This window comes from Bufo bufo, chromosome 4 (assembly GCF_905171765.1).
Source record: "Bufo bufo chromosome 4, aBufBuf1.1, whole genome shotgun sequence".
In the NCBI taxonomy this organism is placed as follows: Eukaryota; Metazoa; Chordata; class Amphibia; order Anura; family Bufonidae; genus Bufo; species Bufo bufo.
This window is the reverse complement of record NC_053392.1, coordinates 219,250,045-219,270,734: the sequence shown is the minus strand read 5'-3', so window position 1 is coordinate 219,270,734 and position 20,690 is coordinate 219,250,045. Positions and strand designations below refer to the sequence as shown.

The window sequence follows — 20,690 nt, the reverse complement described above, 5'->3', positions numbered from 1 at the left end:
GTATATGGTCTTTGTATCCTATTGGTTTGCCTTGGTGGTATCAATATATAATATACAATACATATGTTCATCTTTTCCTTATTTTTATATTATAATATTATTTTTATGCCGTGGTAAAGTACAGTCTCACAGTAGAGATACTATTACAAAGTATCTGTATAGTGTATGGACACTTCTTGTTTTATCATCCATTTCATACTATTGTCTTTCCTGATATTACAATATCTTACACATATATATATATATATATATATATATATATTATTCTATACATAGGTATATATTTATTATTTTATTAATGTTTTTATATATATATATTTATTTAAAAAGAAAATCTTTTTTATATATATTTATATTTCCATACTTATCACTATATATTTGTTACATATATTTTTATAGATGAGCACATATCTTGTGTTTATCCCACATGTTTCTTTTTTATTAACCTCCATTTTTAGACTTGATAAAGGGGTCTCTAGCACCCCGAAACGCGTTGTCTTACGAATAAATTGAATACTACTGAAATTGAAACATTGCCCACGACCGGTTGTGTTTGTGCGCCCTCTATGGTCCATACACTCAACGTAAAGTTCAGCGTCCCTTCCTTCATACCGTTACCCGAGTGGCAGGGTGGCCCCTGCCCAAGGCGATCGGACGAATCTAGGCTGCACCAACCGTTACTCGTCTATACTTGGCCTTCATTGCGGTTGCGTCCAATTGATGCAACCGTAATAGGTGAGCAAACCATTTATTTTAGTAGAAATTCGATTTGCTGAACTTACTCACCCTATGAGCGCCTTTCTCTATCTTATTGGCCTCCATTTGCTATAATGGGGACGGGCAGGAGATGCGGCAGCAGCACGGCAAACATGCCAAGAGGCGGCCGGACAAAAACTGTAGCATGCTGCATAGAAAAAATAGTAAGCGATATCCCATGCCATCAGTATTCCCTACCCTGCCAGATATTTATATGGTAATGTCAGGTCTGGTAAAAGGTCCTCTTTAAAGGGGTTGGCCCATCTCCTACATTGGGGGCATAACTCTAAGATGGAGCCCACAAAGAGAAGGAGAGCTGACCACGTGCGCACGTCCATCCTTCATTCATTTCTATGAGACTGCTTAAAATAGCCGAGGGGTGGCAGCACTTGTGCGGTGTACATCCCATTTATTTCCTTGGGACTTCTGAAAATAGCAGACTTTCAAAAATAGCAGAGTGCTGTCATCGCAATTCATACGATTTCCTTCTTCTTTGTGTGGTGCCAAATCAATTAGAAGTATAAGTATGTGTACACCATACTGCTTTCATAATGAGACCAGACATACAGTTGGTTCCATGAAAGCATCTTATCATTCCCCCCTGAGCAATGGTAGAAGAGAGCTTTATTCAAAACTACATAACTTAAATACCAGACATGGCATCACAAAAGGGGTGTTCCTTAAGAAAAGACTATTGGCTCCTTAACCTGATAGGAGTGATTTCAGCAACTTCAACTCTGAGTTCATAGGTAGATTTGAAAACTGCAATCTAACTCCCCCCTTCCCCCTTGACCTTAAAACAAAGAATGCACACATGGCTCATACATCTAGTTTGCTGCCATCCAGTGGACAAAAATGTGTACTACAGAATGTAGAGAAATAAAATCCATCTCTCACAGTGCGCCACTGGGGTATTTTCAAAACTCCAATAGAAATTAATGGAGCGCGGTTCCCTCTCCTTCACTTTGCGGGCCCTGTTGTAGAAGTCCCCACCTATGGGACTCGCACCTATCAGACATTGAGGGCATATCCTATCGATATGCCCCAATGTATAAGATGGGCCAACCTTATTAATGACAAAATGATTATTATGTGTCCTAAAAATGAATATATTATCTACGGTTTTTATTAAAGGCGTTTTTTGGGCATTTCAGTTAATTAGTATTTTGTGATAACCCGTGGAAGGAAGATCTTTTAAATCATGCAAACTGTAATGCCCAGAGAACCTCTTAACCCCTTAACGCCCAACGCCCTACATGTACGGCGCAACTGGACGTGACTTAACGCCCAGCGCTGTACATGTACGGCACGCTGATCGGGCGGATGCAGGAGCTGTGCCCGCCCGATCCGCGGCAGGGGACCGGCAGTCACTGATAGCCGGACTCCTGCTATTTGCGTTGGCGCATTAACCCCTGCACAGCCGTGTTGAGCGCTGACCACGTCATGTGCGGGCTTCAGACGTGTGCAGGGTGTCCATCGGGTCCCCGCGCTGCTGTGACGGGGACCCGATGGCAAAGTAGGCAGCCTGATGCCTTCCGGGGGAGCCTGTGAGATCCAGCCCCCTGGATCTCACAGGAAGCAGGCTGTAACTGTATCACACTCTGTAATACACTTACAGCCAATGCATTACAATACAGAAGTATTGTAATGTATTGTAAAGGGGATCAGACCCCCAAAAGTTGAAGTCCCAGAGTGGGACAAAAAATAAAGTGGAAAAAAAAGTTGTTTTTTTAAACTTGAAGTTTCAAGTAAAAAATAAGTGTCCTTTTCCCAAAATAAAGTAAAAAAAAAAATTGGAAAAAATAGGGAAAAAAAGAAAAGTAGACATATTAGGTTTCGCCGCATCCGTATCGACTGGCTCTATAAACATATCACATGACCTAACCCCTCAGATGAACACTGTCAAAAAAATAAAATAAAAACTGTGCTAAAAAAACAATCAAAAAGGCTTATGCCCCCAAAATAGTACCAATCTAACCATCACCTCATCCCGCAAAAAATGAGCCCCTACCTAAGACAATCGCCTAAAAAATATAAAAAAACTATGGAGATACTAAAAACATGATTTTTGTTTCAAAAATGCTTTTATTGTGTTAAATGTAAAAAAATATAAAGTAGACATATTAGGTATTTCCGCGTTCATAACAACCTGCTCTATTAAAAATACCACACGGGACTTCCGGTTCCGGTGCGTACATGAGGAGGTGAAGGAACAGAGCGCTCCGGGACCCACAGCCCTTAAATCCTTCACAAGCCGATCACAAAGACAAATAACCCCCTACAGCTGACGGGGTGCCATATGGAGAAATACCTTCAGAAGCACGGCTCCTTTGACATGATTCATTCGCTCTCGCAGAGAGACAACAGGCAGCCGCGTGGCAAGATGCCTGCGGCACAGGAGAAATCTCAGAGGCTTACCAGATCAGCCTCGCAACCTCCCCAGAGGCACGAGGAGGTTACTAACACAGGGGCAGAAGAAGAGGAGGTCAGTACATTGCCAGCGTCTGACCTGAAGATTTCTTGCCGCACTATGGCGGTCGAGGTAGCTAAGCTGCTGGCACCTGATATTAAATCCTCACTAGAAGCCACTGTATCTGCAGCGCTTCAGCAAATCCAGAGGGAAGTTTCCCAGCACTCCACCCAGATTGCAGATTTGGAGAAAAGGGTTAATATGGTGGAAGAAGAGCTGGAAAAAGCTCACGCTCAAGTTAGAGAAGCCCTGAGCACTAATAAAGCCCTCAAAGAGAAAGTAGAGGACTTAGAGAATCGCTCCAGAAGAAGTAACCTGAGAATAGTGGGTCTCCCAGAGTCGATTCCCCCAAATCAGCTGTCACAAATATGTGCTATGGATCTGCCGCAAGCTTTAGGGCTTGAAGGGTCCTTTACAGTGGAAAGGGCGCACAGGATCGGGCCAGCGAGAGTATCGTATCCGGGTCTGGGCAAAAGCAGACCAAGACCCACTATAGTTAAGTACCTCAACTACAGTCATGTGAAAAAATTAGGACACCCTTTGAAAGCATGTGGTTTTTTGTAACATTTTTAATAAATGGTTATTTCATCTCCGTTTCAACAATACAGAGAGATTAAAGTAATCCAACTAAACAAAGAAAACTGAAGAAAAGTCTTTTCAAGATCTTCTGTAAATGTCATTCTACAAAAATGGCTATTCTAACTGAGGAAAAAGATAGGACACCCTCACATGTATTCCCTCTTAAATTGGCTCAGATCTCACACAGGTATATCACACCAGGTGCACATAATTAGTAGATCGTTACTCTGCATGTTGAATGAGGCTTGCCCTATTTAAACCTCAGACATTTAGTTTGGTGTGCTCCTGACTGTTGAAGTGAGAGTGAGCACCATGGTGAGAGCAAAAGAGCTGTCAGAGGACTTCAGAAAAAAGATTGTAGCAGCCTATGAGTCTGGGAAGGGATTTAAAAAGATCTCAAAAGATTTTGAAATCAGCCATTCCACTGTCCGGAAGATAGTCTACAAGTGGAGGGCTTTCAAAACAACTGCCAACATGCCCAGGACTGGTCGCCCCAGCAAGTTCACCCCAAGAGCAGACCGCAAGATGCTAAAAGAGGTATCCAAAAACCCTAAAGTGTCATCTCGAGAACTACAGCAGGCTCTGGCTACTGTTGATGTAGAAGTACATGCCTCTACAATCAGAAAGAGACTGTACAAGTTTAACTTGCATGGGAGGTGTGCAAGGAGGAAACCTTTGCTTTCCAAGAGAAACATCGAGGCCAGACTGACATTTGCCAGCGATAAAGTTGACAAAGACCAGGACTTCTGGAATAATGTTCTTTGGACAGATGAGTCCAAAATTGAATTATTTGGACACAACAGCAGAGGACATGTTTGGCGTAAACCAAACACAGCATTCCAAGAAAAGAACCTCATACCAACTGTGAAGCATGGAGGTGGAAGTGTCATGGTTTGGGGCTGCTTTGCTGCAGCAGGACCTGGTCAGCTCACCATCATAGAATCCACGATGAATTCTACTGTGTATCAGAAGGTGCTTGAAGAACATGTGAGACCATCAGTTAGAAAATTAAAGCTGAAGCGGAACTGGACCATGCAACATGACAATGACCCAAAACATACTAGTAAATCAACCAAAGATTGGCTGAAAAAGAAGAAATGGAGAGTCCTGGAATGGCCAAGTCAAAGTCCAGATTTGAATCCCATTGAGATGCTGTGGGGTGACTTGAAAAGGCCTGTACGTGCAAGAAACCCCTGAAACATCTCACAGCTGAAAAAGTTCTGCATTGAGGAGTGGGGTAAAATTTCCTCAGACCGATGTCGAAGACTGGTAGATGGCTACAAGAACCGTCTCACTGCAGTTATTTCAGCCAAAGGAGGTAACACTCGCTATTAGGGGCAAGGGTGTCCTATCTTTTTCCTCAGTTAGAATAGGCATTTTTGTAGAATGACATTTACAGAAGATCTTGAAAAGACTTTTCTTCAGTTTTCTTTGTTTAGTCGGATTACTTTAATCTCTCTGTATTGTTGAAACGGAGATGAAATAACCATTTATTAAAAATGTTACAAAAAACCACATGCTTTCAAAGGGTGTCCTAATTTTTTCACAAGACTGTATGCAGCCAAAGTGGCAATATTAACAAAATACAGGCGGAGCTCGCAACCGCTACTGGTACAAGATCACAAAATACTTATCTTTGGCGACTATTCAGCCGAGGTCACAAAGAGAAGAAGAACCTTTTCACAAGTCTGTTCCGCACTGGTTCAAAAAAGAATCAAATTTGCTTTAATATATCCAGCGACACTGAGGGTATTCCAATCAGATGGCTGCACAGAAACTTTTCTCCCCAAACGAAGCAATGGATGCCTTGAACCTGGAAAAGTACCTCTCACCACGTCATAGGAGCAACATTACAAGAGGTGGATTTGCGGGTAGAGGATTACGTGACAGGATGACAGAGAGACGCGGCCCGCACAGATCACCTACGTCCTCAGACACCTGAGCAATCTTGCAGGACTATTATGACGGTACTGAAGGGAAGTGTTGCAAAAGTTTGCTAACCCTCAAGCAAGTTATTACCTATATGTCAGCTGGTTTATGTGTGCTGGGAAAGGGTATGCAATGAGGGGGTTACAGTTATTACTTTGCAACTCAATAGCCGGGAAAATGTTATAAGGTTGTTCAAAGGAAAAATGTTCATAAGAGAATTTAATCTTATGGGGAGATGAACAGGATAAAAACAGAAAAGGAAAGTTGTTATTTTTTATAGATGAGCGATATGTATATGGTTATATACAGGGCCGGTGCAAGGATTTTTGCCAACACAAGCAAATCTACATTTTGGCGCCCCCTTCACCCAGAACTTCCTCTAACACCAGCATCCCATGGATATATATACAGGGGCAAAATTGAATATATACAGAGGGGAAAAAATGTATATATATAAATGGGGCAAAATGGAATATATACAGAGGGGGCAAATGGATATATATACAGGGAGAAAAATGGAATATATACAGAGGGGGCAAAATGGATATATATACAGGGGCCCTGGATATATCCATTTTGCCCCCTCTGTATATATTCCATAATCATTTGTCCCCTGTGTATATATTTCATTTCTGCCCCCTCTGTATCTATTACATTTTTTTCATTTTTTGCTTAGTTTACTTATTGCCAGTGCCATATATTTTTCCCCCGATGCCGGGCCCCTGTGAAGTATTTGCTGGTGCCTGCCATATGGTGCCATGCTAGCTGCGGTGCTCCCCTGTGTGAGTTATGAAGCCAGGCAGCGGTGTGCACATCTAAAAAAAAAATACCTACCTCGCTCTGAGAGTGAGACTGCTCCGCCCCCGCCGTCTTGCTCTCGCTCACAGCCTCCCACAATCCCGTCTTCCGGCGTGCGTCGCATGATCCCGCGAGACCCGGTTTGAGATCACAGCAAGAAAGCAGCACCGGGATGGGTGGAGGCGGGGCCAGGGGTGGTGGGACGGCGTAACTGTTCATAGAGGCCGGACGGCCGGCGACGCAAATGATTTATTTTAAAAAAAAAGTTTCATTTTTCCGCCCCCCTTGTCTCTATGCCCTAAGGCAGCCACTTGGTCTGCCTTATTATAGCAGCGGGCCTGGTTATATAGGGCTGAGGGGATCTGGGGCCGCTTTAACAAGTTTGGAAATGAAAGAAGGATGTCCTGGGTGGGCAGGGGACAACAACTGCCACCAGGAATGTATGAAAAAAGAGAAGTCAATAATGAATGTATTATTGTTGGTGATGATCACTGGGGAAGTTACGTTAATGCTCCAAATTGATTGGGCTTTAGATGAGCTGCTAACCTGGGATAAGAGATCTACTAGTAGGGATGTGATCTTTATAACCTCAAATTTTCTAGACATAACATGAAGGTTATCACCTGGAATGTAAAAGGCCTGCGTTCACAGCACAAACGTCTAATGGTACTGAGACACCTTAGCAAATTAGGAGCAGATGTGGCCCTGTTACAGGAAACACATTTAGAAGAGGGCGATTTCTGGAGGCTCCAGAAATTATGGGTGGGACGAGTATTGGGATCTCCTTCAAAGGGGAGAAAGGCAGGAGTGATTATTCTCTTGCATAAAAGCTTGAAATACACCTTGAAGTCAGTGACACCGGGCGAAGAGGGAAGATTGCTGAAGGTAGAGCTAGACTCACCAGTAGGTCCAATTGTTATATATAATTTATACTCGCCCAACACGTCCCAGAGAGGGTTCTTTCAAAAGCTGGAATCCTCAATAATACAAGACGGAACATCTCCAATGGTTGTAGCGGGAGATTTTAATAGAGTACATAACACTTTAGAAGATAGACGCCAGCAGGGAACAAAATCCCAGTATAATCCACAAGGCAATCGCACATTATCCCCCTTTTTGTCCGCGACCAATCTGACAGATGTTTGGAGGCAACATCATGCAATAGAGAGAGAATACACACACTACTCATATGCGCAGAGATCCTGGTCAAGATTAGACTATTTACTTATGTCCTCAGACTTAATCCTGAAAGCCCAGAGATCGGCCATTACAGATTTAGTTATTTCTGATCATGCCCCAGTATGGGTGGATATCGCTGATACTATTCCAAGGGGTACGGATTTCATTTGGAGATTACCAACTCACCTTTTGCTGGATGAGGATTTTTCTGATAAACTGAGGGGATGGTGGTGGGAATATTCTCAGGATAATGTAGAACATATGCAAAACCCTGAATTATTATGGGAAACGGCAAAGGTAGTTATAAGGGGACGCATTATAGCCTACACGATTGGGGAAAAAAAGGAAGTAAATGACAAATATGACAAGGTAGTAAAATCAGTACGTGAAGCCTATACCAATTACATAAATTAAACATCAAAGTCATTTAAAGTAAAATGGGTGACCGCTAAACACACCTTTGATTATTATCAGGAGGGCAAAGCCAAGTGGACGGCAAACCGCAAACAGGCAGAATTATTTAAATATGGAAATAAAGCGGGCAAGATGCTGGCACATCTAACACGTCCTTACACTAGACAATCACAACTCTACCCATTGAAAGACGATTCTGGAACATTACAAACCCACCCGAAAAAAGTTATAGAAATACTAGGTAATTATTTTGCGGATTTATACACACAGGATCCTTTTGATAGAACCAGAGCAAGAGAACTGAGGCAAAGGGTCAAACTCCAACAGCTGTCACAGGATTCACTAAATGTCCTTAATGCTGACATCTCGGTGGAAGAGTTAAAATCTACAATAAAAACTCTGCAAAATGGGAAAGCCCCGGGTCCTGATGGGTATCCGGCGGAATTCTATAAGACATTAGGAGAGGAATTGGCATCTCCGCTTACGTCCTTATACAAATCTATTTTGCATGGGGGAAGGCTACAACCATCAGGTAATATGGCTTACATCAAAGTTCTGCCGAAACAGGGTAAAGATTTAACATGTCCCGAGTCTTTTCGACCCATCTCGCTCATTAATCAAGACATAAAACTGATGTCTAAAATATTGGCAAATAGATTGGCCAATTTCCTACCAGATTTGATAGGGTCTCACCAGGTAGGATTCATAAAAGGAAGATCAGCAGTTACCAATATTAGGAAGGTGTTACTGGCTCAAGATTGCCAACACGGGATGGATAAGACGACTAATCCAGCACTCCTAGCAATTGATGCCAAAAAGGCATTTGACAATGTCAACTGGGAGTGGCTTGGCAAGGTGTTGGATACAGTAGGATTGAAAGGGCCTTATCACTCTTATTTACAGGCACTCTATGAAACTCCACAAGCCAGAGTATATATACCAGGACATTTATCAAATATCATAAAACTAAAAAAGGGAACTAGGCAAGGGTGCCCGCTGTCCCCTTTACTTTTCGACATGGCACTGTAACCATTTGTACAATTATTCATACAATCGGACCTATATGAGGAGATAACAGTAGGCAAGACAGAGTTAAAACTAACATGTTTCGCGGATGACTTATTGATGTACGTTAAGACCCCGGAAATACATCTGAAACCAATTCTAATTCTAGACACCTTTAAGTATTATACGAAAGTAAATGTGAAAAAAAGTCAGTTACTATTTTTGCGATCCCAAAGTCAAAATGACACTTCATGGCAGAGATAGAAGCACGAAAGGAATATATGACATATCTGGGGATTAAGATAGGTAGAACCCCATCATCGCTTTATGCCTTAAATTATCCCCCATTGATACGCAAAATTGAATCTGAACTCGAGAAATGGAAGGATTTGCCACAATCTTTATGTGAGAGAGCCCATCTTTTGAAAATGGTAAGCTTTTCTAGATTGTTATATCCCCTACAAACAATCCCTCTGTTACTGAAACATATAGATATTATGCGCATTCAAAAAGCATTTGCCTCATTCCTTTGGAAAAAAAAGAGACCCCGCATAGCGTAATAAAAAACTATGTATGCTAAAATGGGAAGGGGGGTTACAGTTGCCAGACATACGATTGTGTAATTTAGCAGCTTTATTAAGACATATCAAGGACTGGATATGGGGCACTTCGTACTTTTCGGCAGGTAGGGTAGAACAAGAATTGACACAGCCCTGGGAACTAACGTCTTTGTTACATACTAGACTGAAAGATATACCTCCCCAAATCAAAGGATCTATGCTTCTTAGAGATACGATTATGGCCTGGAAGGCAACAAGAAAATTATTTAGACTCCCAATATACTTATCGCCAAAAATGCCGCTATGGACTTTACCAGCTTATCCTCAGGGGAGACAAAATAAAATGTATAAGGAATAGAAGAGGAAAGGGATTAATAGATTACAAGATTTGTTAGACACCCCAGGCCAAAGACTGTTGGGAGGATTTCAGAACTAAGTTGGGAGGATTTCAGAACTAAATATCAATTGACGACCTCACACTACCTACCTTTTCAACAGATAAAATCAGATTGTAAGAAACAGTTGGCAACACTGGGAGACCCAGACAGGCTAACATGGTTTGAAGTCTTAGTGGGTAGAGACAAGTAGATGTCATCTTTATCTAACTTGTACCACAGGATTCAAAATATATCCTCCATAAGTCTAGTCACAGGAGAGTTTGTAAAATGGGAAAAAGAATTTAAAGACGATGATCTAGCCCGAAAGATGAGGGAAGGCCTGGAACATATAGCAGTTAGTAGTGAACAATGGCGGGAAACACAGTTAAGACTTATGCACAAGGCCACATATGCATTTGATCTTTCCTATAAAGACGCGCCTGCTCATTACCTAAGACAATGCCCTAAATGCACTCTCCCAAAGCCAGGTCTTTTGCATGGTCTATGGGCTTGTCCGAGTCTGAAATCATTATGGGAACAAACGATACATAATATACAAAAAATATGGAATATAAGAATTCTTTTCGTTCCACAACAATATATATTCTAATATATTCCAAGAAATCAATATGACATTACCGGAGCGACAATAGCAGAGGGAGGTGTCCATGTGGCACTTATGGCAGTCAAAAAATGCATATTGAGACATTGGTTACTGCCATCAGTCCCAACCTGGGAAGAAGTCACGGGTTTAATAAAACGGTATATAACGTGGTATATATGGAAAGACTAGAAGTAGAAAAGAATAAAGACAAGACAACACACAAATTCATAAAAAAATTGAGGAAATTTATTGAAGCTGTTCTGTCAGAGGCAGAGATAAGCAAATTAATTTTCCCCTTGGTACAAACCAAATGGTATTTGGAAGCCCAAATGAGAGGGAGCCTAGGAAAATTGGAAGTCTGAACATTCTTTACGGAACACGACATTCTTAGATAGAGTCATCTCTGGTCTGGCAATCTGGAGCATAGGGATAAGGGATACCGGTTGGGTTAGGGTGGAGGAAAAGAATGGGGGAAGGGGATGATTCTGAAATAAAAAGTAAAATGATATGTAAATGACATGTTATTCTATAAGGCATTATTTACAGTACTTTATTGACACTATGACTTATATATGTACGGTATTGTATTATATGCTTTCTTTGTTTCATTGCCTTAATAAAGAGAGTTTAAAAAAATATATACCACATGACCTAACCCCTCGGGTGAACACCGTAAATTTTTTTAAATAAAAACGGTGTAAAAAAGCAATTTTTTGTTACCTTACATCACAAAAAGTGTAATAGCAAGCGATCAAAAAGTCATATGCACCCCAAAAAAGTGGCAATCAAACCGCCATCTCATCCCGCAAAAATGACACCCTACCTCCATTGCCCAAAAAATAAAAATAAATATGGCTCTCAGACTATGGAGACACTAAAACATTATATTTTTTAGTTTAAAAAATTATATAATTGTGTAAAACTTACGTAAATTGAAAAAAGTATACATATTAGGTATTTACACATCCGTAACGACCTGCTATATAAAAATATCACATGACCTAACCCCTCAGATGAACACCGTAAAAAATGAAAATAAAAGGTGTGTCAAAAAAGCCATTTTTTTTGTCACCTTCCATCACAAAAAGTGTAATACCAAGCGATCAAAAATTCATATACACCCTAAAATAGTATGAATCAAACCGTCATCTCATACCAAAAAAAATAAGCCCCTGCATAAGACAATCGCCCAAAAAAAATAAAAAAATATGGCTTTAGGAATATGGAGACACTAAAAAAAATAATTTTTTTCAAAAATGCTTTATTATGTATTATGGTATTGTCGCCTCTGTAACAACCTGCTCTATAAAAATACCACATGATCTAACCTGTCAGATGAACACTGTAAATAGCAAAAAATAAAAACGTGCCAAAAGAGCAATTTTTGGTTAACTTGCCTCACAAAAAGTGTAATATAGAGCAACCAAAAATCATATGTACCCTAAAATAGTACCAGCAAAACTGCCACCTTATCCTGTAGTTTCCAAAATGGGGTCACTTTTTTGGAGTTTCTACTCTAGGGGTGCATCAGGGGGGCTTCAAATGGGACATGGTATCAAAAAACCAGTCCAGCTAAGGCCGAGTTCACACGAACGTGTGTGACCCGTGCCTGTGCTGCGGCCCGCAAATAGCGGGCCGCAATGCACGATCGTCGGGCGTAGGTCAGCCGCATCGGATCGCGGACCCATTCACTTTAATGGGTCCGCGATCCGCCCGTTCCACTAAAAGATAGGACAGGTTCTATCTTTTTGCGGAACGGAAGTACGGGACGTAACCCCACGGAAGCACTCCGTAGTGCTTCCGAGGGGTCCCTATCCGTGCAGCCGTTCCGCGATTCCGGATTTGCGGACCCATTGAAGTGAATGGGTCCACATCGGTGATGCGGAATGCACACGGAACTGTGGCCGTGTATTGCGGCCCGCGATTTGCGGGCCGCAATACGGCCACGGATCACACACGTTCGTGTGAACTTAGCCTAAATCTGTCTTCCAAAAACCATATGGCGTTCCATTCCTTTTGCGCCCTGCCGTGTGCCCATATAGCAGTTTACAACCACATATAGGGTGTTTCTGTAAACTACAGAATCAGGGCAATAAATATAGAGTTTTGTTTGGCTGTTAAACCTTGCTTTGTTACTGGAAAAAATGGGTTAAAATGGAAAATCTGCCATTAATTTTTGTGGAACACCTAAAGGGTTAACAAAGTTTGAGGGGTGTAGTTTCTAAAATGGGGTAACTTTTGGGTGGTTTCTATTATGTAAGCCTCACAAAGTGACTTCAGACCTGAACTGATCCTTAAAAAGTGGGTTTTGAAAATTTACTGAAAAATTTCAAGAATTGCTTCTAAACTTCTAAACCTTCTAACGTCCCAAAAAATAAAATGTCATATACAAAATTATCCAAACATGAAATAGACATATGGGGAATGTAAAGTAATAGCTATTTTTTTTTAGTTATTACTATCTATTATTATAGTAGAGAAATTGAAATTAGAAAATTTGCTAATTTTTCCACATTTTTGGTAAATTTGGTATTTACCACTGTCATGAAGTACAATATGTGACGAGAAAACAATCTCAGAATGGCCTGGATAAGTAAAAGCATTTCAAAGTTATTACCACATAAAGTGACACGTCAGATTTGCTAAAAATGGCTTGGTCCTAAAAGGGTTAATTAAAAACAGACTCTGACACATTGTTTTCTTCTATGATCTTGTTAATTTTTTTTTGTCATTTTTAATCCGGCTACTGTCACACTAGTGTTTCTATCTTCCGGTATTGAGATCAGTCATAGGGTCTCAAAACCGGAAAAAAAACGCTTCCGTTTTGTCCCCATTCATTGTCAATGAGGACAAAACGTAACTGAACAGAACGTAATGCTCCAAAATGCATTCCGTTCCGTTTGGTTGCATTTTCATACTGGAGAGCAAACTGCAGCATGCTGTGTTTTTTTTTTCCGTCATGAGATACGTTTTCTCTGACACTATCTGACACAATAGAAAACGGATCCGTCCTCCATTGACTTTCAATGGAGTTCATGATGGATCTGTCTTGGCCATGTTACAGATAGTACAACCGGATCCGTTCATAACGGATGCAGATGGTTGTATTATCAGTAACGGAAGTGTTTTTGCTGAACCCTGCCAGATCCAGGAAAAATGCTAGTGTGAAAGTAGCCTAACATGTAAGCGTTTATGTGGATAGTCATCTTGTCTTAGCTACTCTGTGAATAGCAGTTTAGAGATTTAATTAGGCCCCTTTCACACGGGCGAGAATTCCGTGCGGGTGCAATGCGTGAGTTGAACGCATTGCACCCGGACTGAATCCGGACCCATTCACTTCAATGGGACTGTTCAGATGAGCGTTGATTTTCACGCATCACTTGTGTGTTGCGTGAAAATCGCAGCATGTTCTATATTCTGCACTTTTCACGCAACGCAGGCCCCATAGAAATGAATGGGTCTCTGTGAAAATCGCAAGCATCCGCAAGCAAGTGCGGATGCGGTGCGATTTCCACGCATGGTTGCTAGGAGATGATGTAAGTAAATTTTATAAAAGTCAATTCACTGTATTATTTTCCCTTATAACATGGTTATAAGAGAAAATAATAGCATTCTTAATACAGAATGCTTATTAAAATGTGGCTTTAGGGGTTCCACCTCATCCTGTTGTTCGCGCAGCCGGCATTATCTTCTTTCTTCTTCTTTCAGGACCTGCAAAAGGACCTTTCATGACGTAATCGCACTCACCACATGGTGAGCGCGGTGACGTCAGCGCAGGTCCTTCTGAATGAAGATAGAAGATTTCTATCTTCATTCAGCAGGACCTGCGCTGACGTCACCACACTCACCACGTGGTGAGCACGATTACGTCATTAAAGGTCCTTTTGCGGGTCCTGAAAGAAGAAAGAAGATGATGCCGGCTGCGCGAACAACGGGATGAGGTGAGTTAATTTTTTCTTAATTTTTAACCCCTAAAGCCACATTATATATAACTATGTTATAAGGGAAAATAATAAAATATACAGAACACCTAACCCAAACTTCAGTGAAGAAGTCCAGGTTTGGGTCTGGGTACCACAGTCAGTTTTTTATCACGCGCGTGCAAAATGCATTGCACCCGCGCGATAAAAACTGAACATCGGAACGCAATCACAGTCAAAACTGACTGCAATTGCGTACCTTCTCGCACGATTTTCCCTGATCGCAGACACAACGCATCCGGACCTAATCCGGACACGCTCGTCTGCAAGGGGCCTTACAGTAGCCACACAGACATAGGAAGCTAAAATTCCTGAGATGTCTCATTCACTTTTATAAGAGGGTTCTGTGTGCATGATTTGTGATCTTGTGTAGAGGTCATTGTGAAGGGAGGGGGAGGAGGTGACCTGTAACCACCACCTATTGTGAATGGCTGTTCCCGTGTTGTCTACATATACAGTCAGGTCCATAAATATTGGGACATCGACACAATTCTAACATTTTTGGCTCTATACACCACCACAATGGATTTGAAATGAAACAAACAAGATGTGCTTTAACTGCAGACTGTCAGCTTTAATTTGAGGGTATTTACATCCTAATCACGTGAACGGTGTAGAAATGACAACTGTTTGCATATGTGCCTCCCACTTGTTAAGGGACCAAAAGTAATGGGACAATTGGCTTCTCACAATTTCAATTGGCTTCTCCCAATTGGTTTCTCACAATTTCAAATCCATTGTGGTGGTGTATAGAGCCCAAAATGTTACAATTGTGCCGCTGTCCCAATATTTATGGACCTGACTGTAGTTGTTATCTTTAATTGTAATCCTGCTTGTGATTATAAGGACATGATTGCTGAGAAGTGGTGGCTACAGAAGAGGAGTAGTGTTGAGCGAACTTGTGTTTTAAAGTTCAGGTTATCGAAGTATCCCGTTATGGATTCCGCTACCACGGACCAGAACGGAATTTAGAATCCATAACGGGATACTTCGATAACCCGAACCCGAACTTTAGACGCCGAACTTAAAACACAAGTTCGCTCAACACTAAAGAGGAGGTGTTAGCTTATTGTGAGACACAGCAGCCAAAACAAAAACAAAAAAGAATACTATTGCAGACTATGGGATTCTGACAGGCTGCCCGGGCTGTCACAGCAATCGCTCACAGCCCTGTGATTTCGCAACAAGGGCTCTGACTAGAGGAGGAGCTGCCTCCCTCTATCTAATCCCACAGATAACACGATTGTTATTGACAGTGTCACACCCAGTGTGTGAGTCTGCTCCATACAAACCCTTAATGCTTATGAAGTGCATGATATAGCCTATATGAGGAGAGTATAAAGTTGCAATTACATAACATTTAGAGCGTAAGCTCGAAAATCTCTTGACGTACAAACGTCATAGGGTCCATAGGGTTATATTCACCTGATGGAGACCAAAAGGCATGTCCTTTTGGCATCCACCTGATATGTGGGGGGGGGGGGGAAAGGTAAGGAATAGTGTAGTAGACTATGCCATTCCAATGGTGTATACGTTAAATGAAGGCCATACTGTGAAGAGCATAAAATTAAATAAATCTAAACATAATAAAATAAGAATTATTCTGCATGTATATCTATAATAGATTTTTTCTTATTTAGACAATTATTATTTTATTATTACATAAAATTCCATAGAATCCAGACAAAAACATGATAATGCTTGCCAGTTTTGCTCATACAAATATAACTTTTCGGTCTGGACAGACCTTCCTCATCTATATGAGTCTATATAAAAAAAAAAAAAACGAGAAGATAAAAATGGTTCGTAGAAACAAATATAGAAAAAGTTTATTTTAATATATTTTCTGCATTTTTTTTCTGAGATTTTTTCTGGAATTTTATGCAATAATAAAATTCTCGTCTAAATGAGATCAGATTTAAGTGCCATGGTATAATACTTGTGATATTGTGGCTCTTCACCTACCCCTTGCACCATATGGAGTGCAAGTGTCAACCTATCTATAATTGATGTAATTGAAATAACTATTTATTGTAAACGCATTCATATAATGAGTTATCTATATCCATTCTTTACTATAGGGTTTTCATAGAGAGTTATACGAGGTAAATTTTAGAATAAAACCAACCAACTGTTCCAAGCCTGACTATACCATTTTGGGAGATGAATGTCACATTCAAGCGTCTGTAAGTGAACCTGCAGATTTTCATACATTGACATACGTAAATGCTTTCATAAGAATACGTCTACCCTTCAAAATGTGGCTTACAACTAACGGGCAGAAAATGATGATGTGATGGATTAGCCAAATATTTGAGTTTAAAAGGTTCTATTTGTGGTAATAAAGTGAGTCTGTCACATCTTTTCACCAATATAACTAACAGCACTGCCCCACAGAAGATTGCAAACTAGTGTTGAGCGAACTTGTGTTTTAAGTTCGGCGTCTAAAGTTCGGGTTATCGAAGAATCGCGTTATGGATTCCAAATTCCGTTATGGTCCGTGGTAGCGGAATCCATAACGCGATTGTTCGATAACCCGAACCCCAACTTTAGACGCCGAACTGAAAACACAAGTTCGCTCAACACTATTGCAAACCCATTCCAGACATAGCTGTGTGTATTTGGATCTTTACTCCATGTCCAGGAAAAGCACATTTATTCTGCTGAAAAACACCTCCCAGGTGCCAAAAGCAAAGTCCACCCAGCTGGCATTTGGGAGCTGCTTTTCAGCAGAATAAAAGTGCTTTTCCTGGACATGGAATAAAGAGACAAAGGAGGTAATTTATTAAACAGAAATATGCCTAAATTTCGCCCCGCTCGTGTCGGGTCTATAAAAGTGGGCATGAGGTTGGTCCTTTGCACCGCAATCTGCGACTTCGCCCCGCTCGTGTCAGGGCATGATGTGTGCGGGGAAGAGGACGGACCGGCAGACCGGTCTCATTCACCATTTTCAAAGCCTGTTTTAGGCCTCTTTCACACGGGCGTGTTTTCTGCGCGGGTGCAGTGCGTGAGTTGAACGCATTGCACCCGCACTGAATCCGGACCCATTCATTTCTTTGGAGCTGTGCACATGAGCGGTGATTTTCACGCATCACTTGTATGTTGTGTGAAAATCGCAGCAAGCTCTATATTGTGCGTTTTTCACGCAATGCAGGCCCCATAGAAATGAATGGGGCTGCATGGAAATCGCAAGCATCCGCAAGCAAGTGCGGATGCGGTGCGATTTTCACGCATGGTTGCTAGGAGATGATCGGGATGGGGACCCGATCATTATTATTTTCCCTTATAACATCGTTATAAAGGAAAATAATAGCATTCTGAATACAGAATGCATAGTACAATAGGGCTGGAGGGGTTAAAAAAAATAAATAAATAATTAAACTCACCTCATTCACTTGTTCGCGCAGCTCGACTTCTCTTCTGTCTTCTTCTTTGATGACCTGGGAGGAAAAGGACCTTTGGTGACGTCACTGCGCTCATCAGATGGTCCATCACATGATCCATCACCATGGTGATGGACCATGTGATGAGCGCAGTGACGTCACCAAAGGTCCTTGTCCTCCCAGGTCATCAAAGAAGAAAACAGAAGAGAAGTCGAGCTGCGCAAACAAGTGAATGAGGTGAGTTTAATTTTTAAAAAAAAAAATTTAACCCTTCCAGCCCTATTGTACTATGCATTCTGTATTAAGAATGCTATTATTTTCCCTTATAACCATGTTATAATTTAATTTAAAGGGGTTGTCCGCTTTTTACTATTGATGCCCATCAATATCAGATCGGGGGGGGGTGGGGTCCAACTCCCGTCAGTCCTGATGATCAGCTGTTTAAAGAGGAGGCAGTGCTCATATGAGCACTGTCTTCTCTTCAAACAGCTGATTGGCGGGGGTGCCAGGAGTTGGACCCCTGCCGATCCGATAAATAGTAAAAAGTGGACAACCCCTTTAAATGAATAAAATACAGGTTTTAATGAATCTTTTCCCATAAAACTATACTATATATCAGTCTGTTTCACTCCTCCTGCTCTATAACCTGCTGCCTGCAGATTACTTTGTATTTTCATGGTGACAGGTTCCCTTTAACTATATTTTTTGCAGACATCATTTAAAATATGATATTTTGTAATTTTCTCTTTGTCTGCAAGCTAGAATAAGGAAACTGTTGGATACCACTTTCCCATCATCTGCCAGTTTTCTTAAATGATGGGAATGGTGTATCTTTCTCAAATATACTCCTGGCACTGTAGAAATAAAGTTATAATAATCTTTTTCATAATAACTGCTACTTCCTTAATACTTCCTACTTTCTGCTTAATTCTAGCCTAGCCTGCATTGTAGAACTCAGATAAACGTAACAGATAAGACCGTCAGTGTTCATTCAGGACTTCGGTGTGGGCCAACGGCGCCGATGGTAAGCACATTATTATTATTTTTTTTCTTCAACATTGTTTTCAGTACTAAAATCCTATATTTATACTGATTTTGTGTCGGATTAATAGCTTAAGCCTACATTTGCCACCATTGACAAGCTACGTAGCACTTCATTGATTTTTAAACCATTGTCTTTTTGTCAAATCTGCAGTAGACTGTATTGCAAATATGCAAAGGGCTTATTAGTTTTAGGTGTATGCTGCTTATTGTTCATGTAAAAAAACATATAGGCCCTGATTTATCATGCCTTTACTCATGAATTCTGTTTTCATGAAGTTCCAAAATGGGCTTTTTTGTGACTTTTCGGGGCTCATTTGCACAAACATTTTGAGGCTTTTTGCACCTCTTAATTTATTTAATGCACTTATATAGTGCTACTATATTCCGCAGCGCTTTACAGACATTAGCATCCAACTGTCCCCAATGGGGCTCACATTCTAAGGTCCCTATCAGTATGTCTTTGGAGTGTGGGAGGAAACCCACGCAAACACCAAACACAGGGAGAACATACAAATTCTATGCGGATGTTGCCCTTGGTCAGATTCAAACCGAGGACCCCAGCACTGCAAGGCACCAGTGCTAACCACTAAGCCACCGTGCTGCCCATAATTAAAAAGCCCATGTTAATGAGCTTCGGTCCAGATTTATCACTGAGACCTTTTTAAAAATTTGCAAAAAAAAGTCACAATCTCACCCCAGTAGGAGGGTGGAGTAGGAAAAGTGGAGTAGATTTTCTAGACAAAACGGTTTAAAGGGGCTGTATCATCTTGGACAATGGGAGCATATTGCTAGGATATGCCCCAAATGTCTGATAGGTGCACATCTATCCTTAGAAAGGAGCCAACAAAGTGCATGAGGGTGCACCACGCATGCGCAGCCGCCCTCCATTCATTTCTATGGGACTGCCGAAAAAAGCCGCAGAGTGCTTGGCTATGTCTGTAAGACCCATAGAAGTGGTGGCCACGCTTGCGCAGGGCTCTTCCCTTTCTTTTCAATGGGCCTTCTGAAAATAGCCAAGCACACAGCTCAGCTTTTTTTGGCAGTCCCATAGAAATTAATGTAGGGCGGCTGCTGATGCGTGGTGTGTCCTCCTGCACTTTGCTGGCTCCTTTTTAAGGATAGGTGGGCAACTATCAGTCATTGGGGGGAACTTCCTAGCAATATGCCCCCAATGTCCAAGATGATACAACCCTTTTAAGAATGAGACAAATGTATGTGGCATAATGTACCCCACCAAAGACTCAAGAAAAAATGAATTTAAAGGGTATGTACACCTTCGGAGGCAATTTTTGGCTAAAAATCATATTTTCAATTGGCGTTTATTAAAAATATTGAGCCATTCTGTCACAAAGAGTTAACTGTTTTTCTAACTGTGTGACTGGTACTTTCCCTTTGTGCCAGTAATCTAATAAACCTTATCTCTAAACTACTAAGAGTTCATAAACACTTATTTAACCACCTCCCGACCGCCTAACGCACGGATGCGTCCGGAAGGTGGTTGATTCATTCCTCCTGGACGCATCCGTGCGTCATCTCGCGAGACGCGAGATTTCCTGTGAACGCGCGCACACAGGCGCGCGCGCTCACAGGAACGGAAGGTAAGAGTGGATCT

The 20,690-nt window shown here is 41.3% G+C and overlaps 1 protein-coding gene across 3 annotated transcripts in view; it reads left to right on the top strand.

Annotated features, from left to right (window-relative positions):
- LOC120997925 (T-kininogen 1-like) overlaps nucleotides 1-20,690 on the top strand; it is a 95,535-nt gene that overhangs the window by 58,406 nt on the left and 16,439 nt on the right. For 2 of the 3 annotated variants that reach the window (XM_040428293.1, XM_040428291.1), the window contains 2 exons: nucleotides 16,733-16,837; nucleotides 18,969-19,047. In XM_040428293.1, the coding sequence (XP_040284227.1) occupies nucleotides 16,733-16,837; nucleotides 18,969-19,047 (184 nt within the window). Of the gene's footprint in view, nucleotides 1-16,732; nucleotides 16,838-18,968; nucleotides 19,059-20,690 lie in introns of all 3 variants that reach the window. The other variant, XM_040428292.1, reaches the window with a different exon arrangement.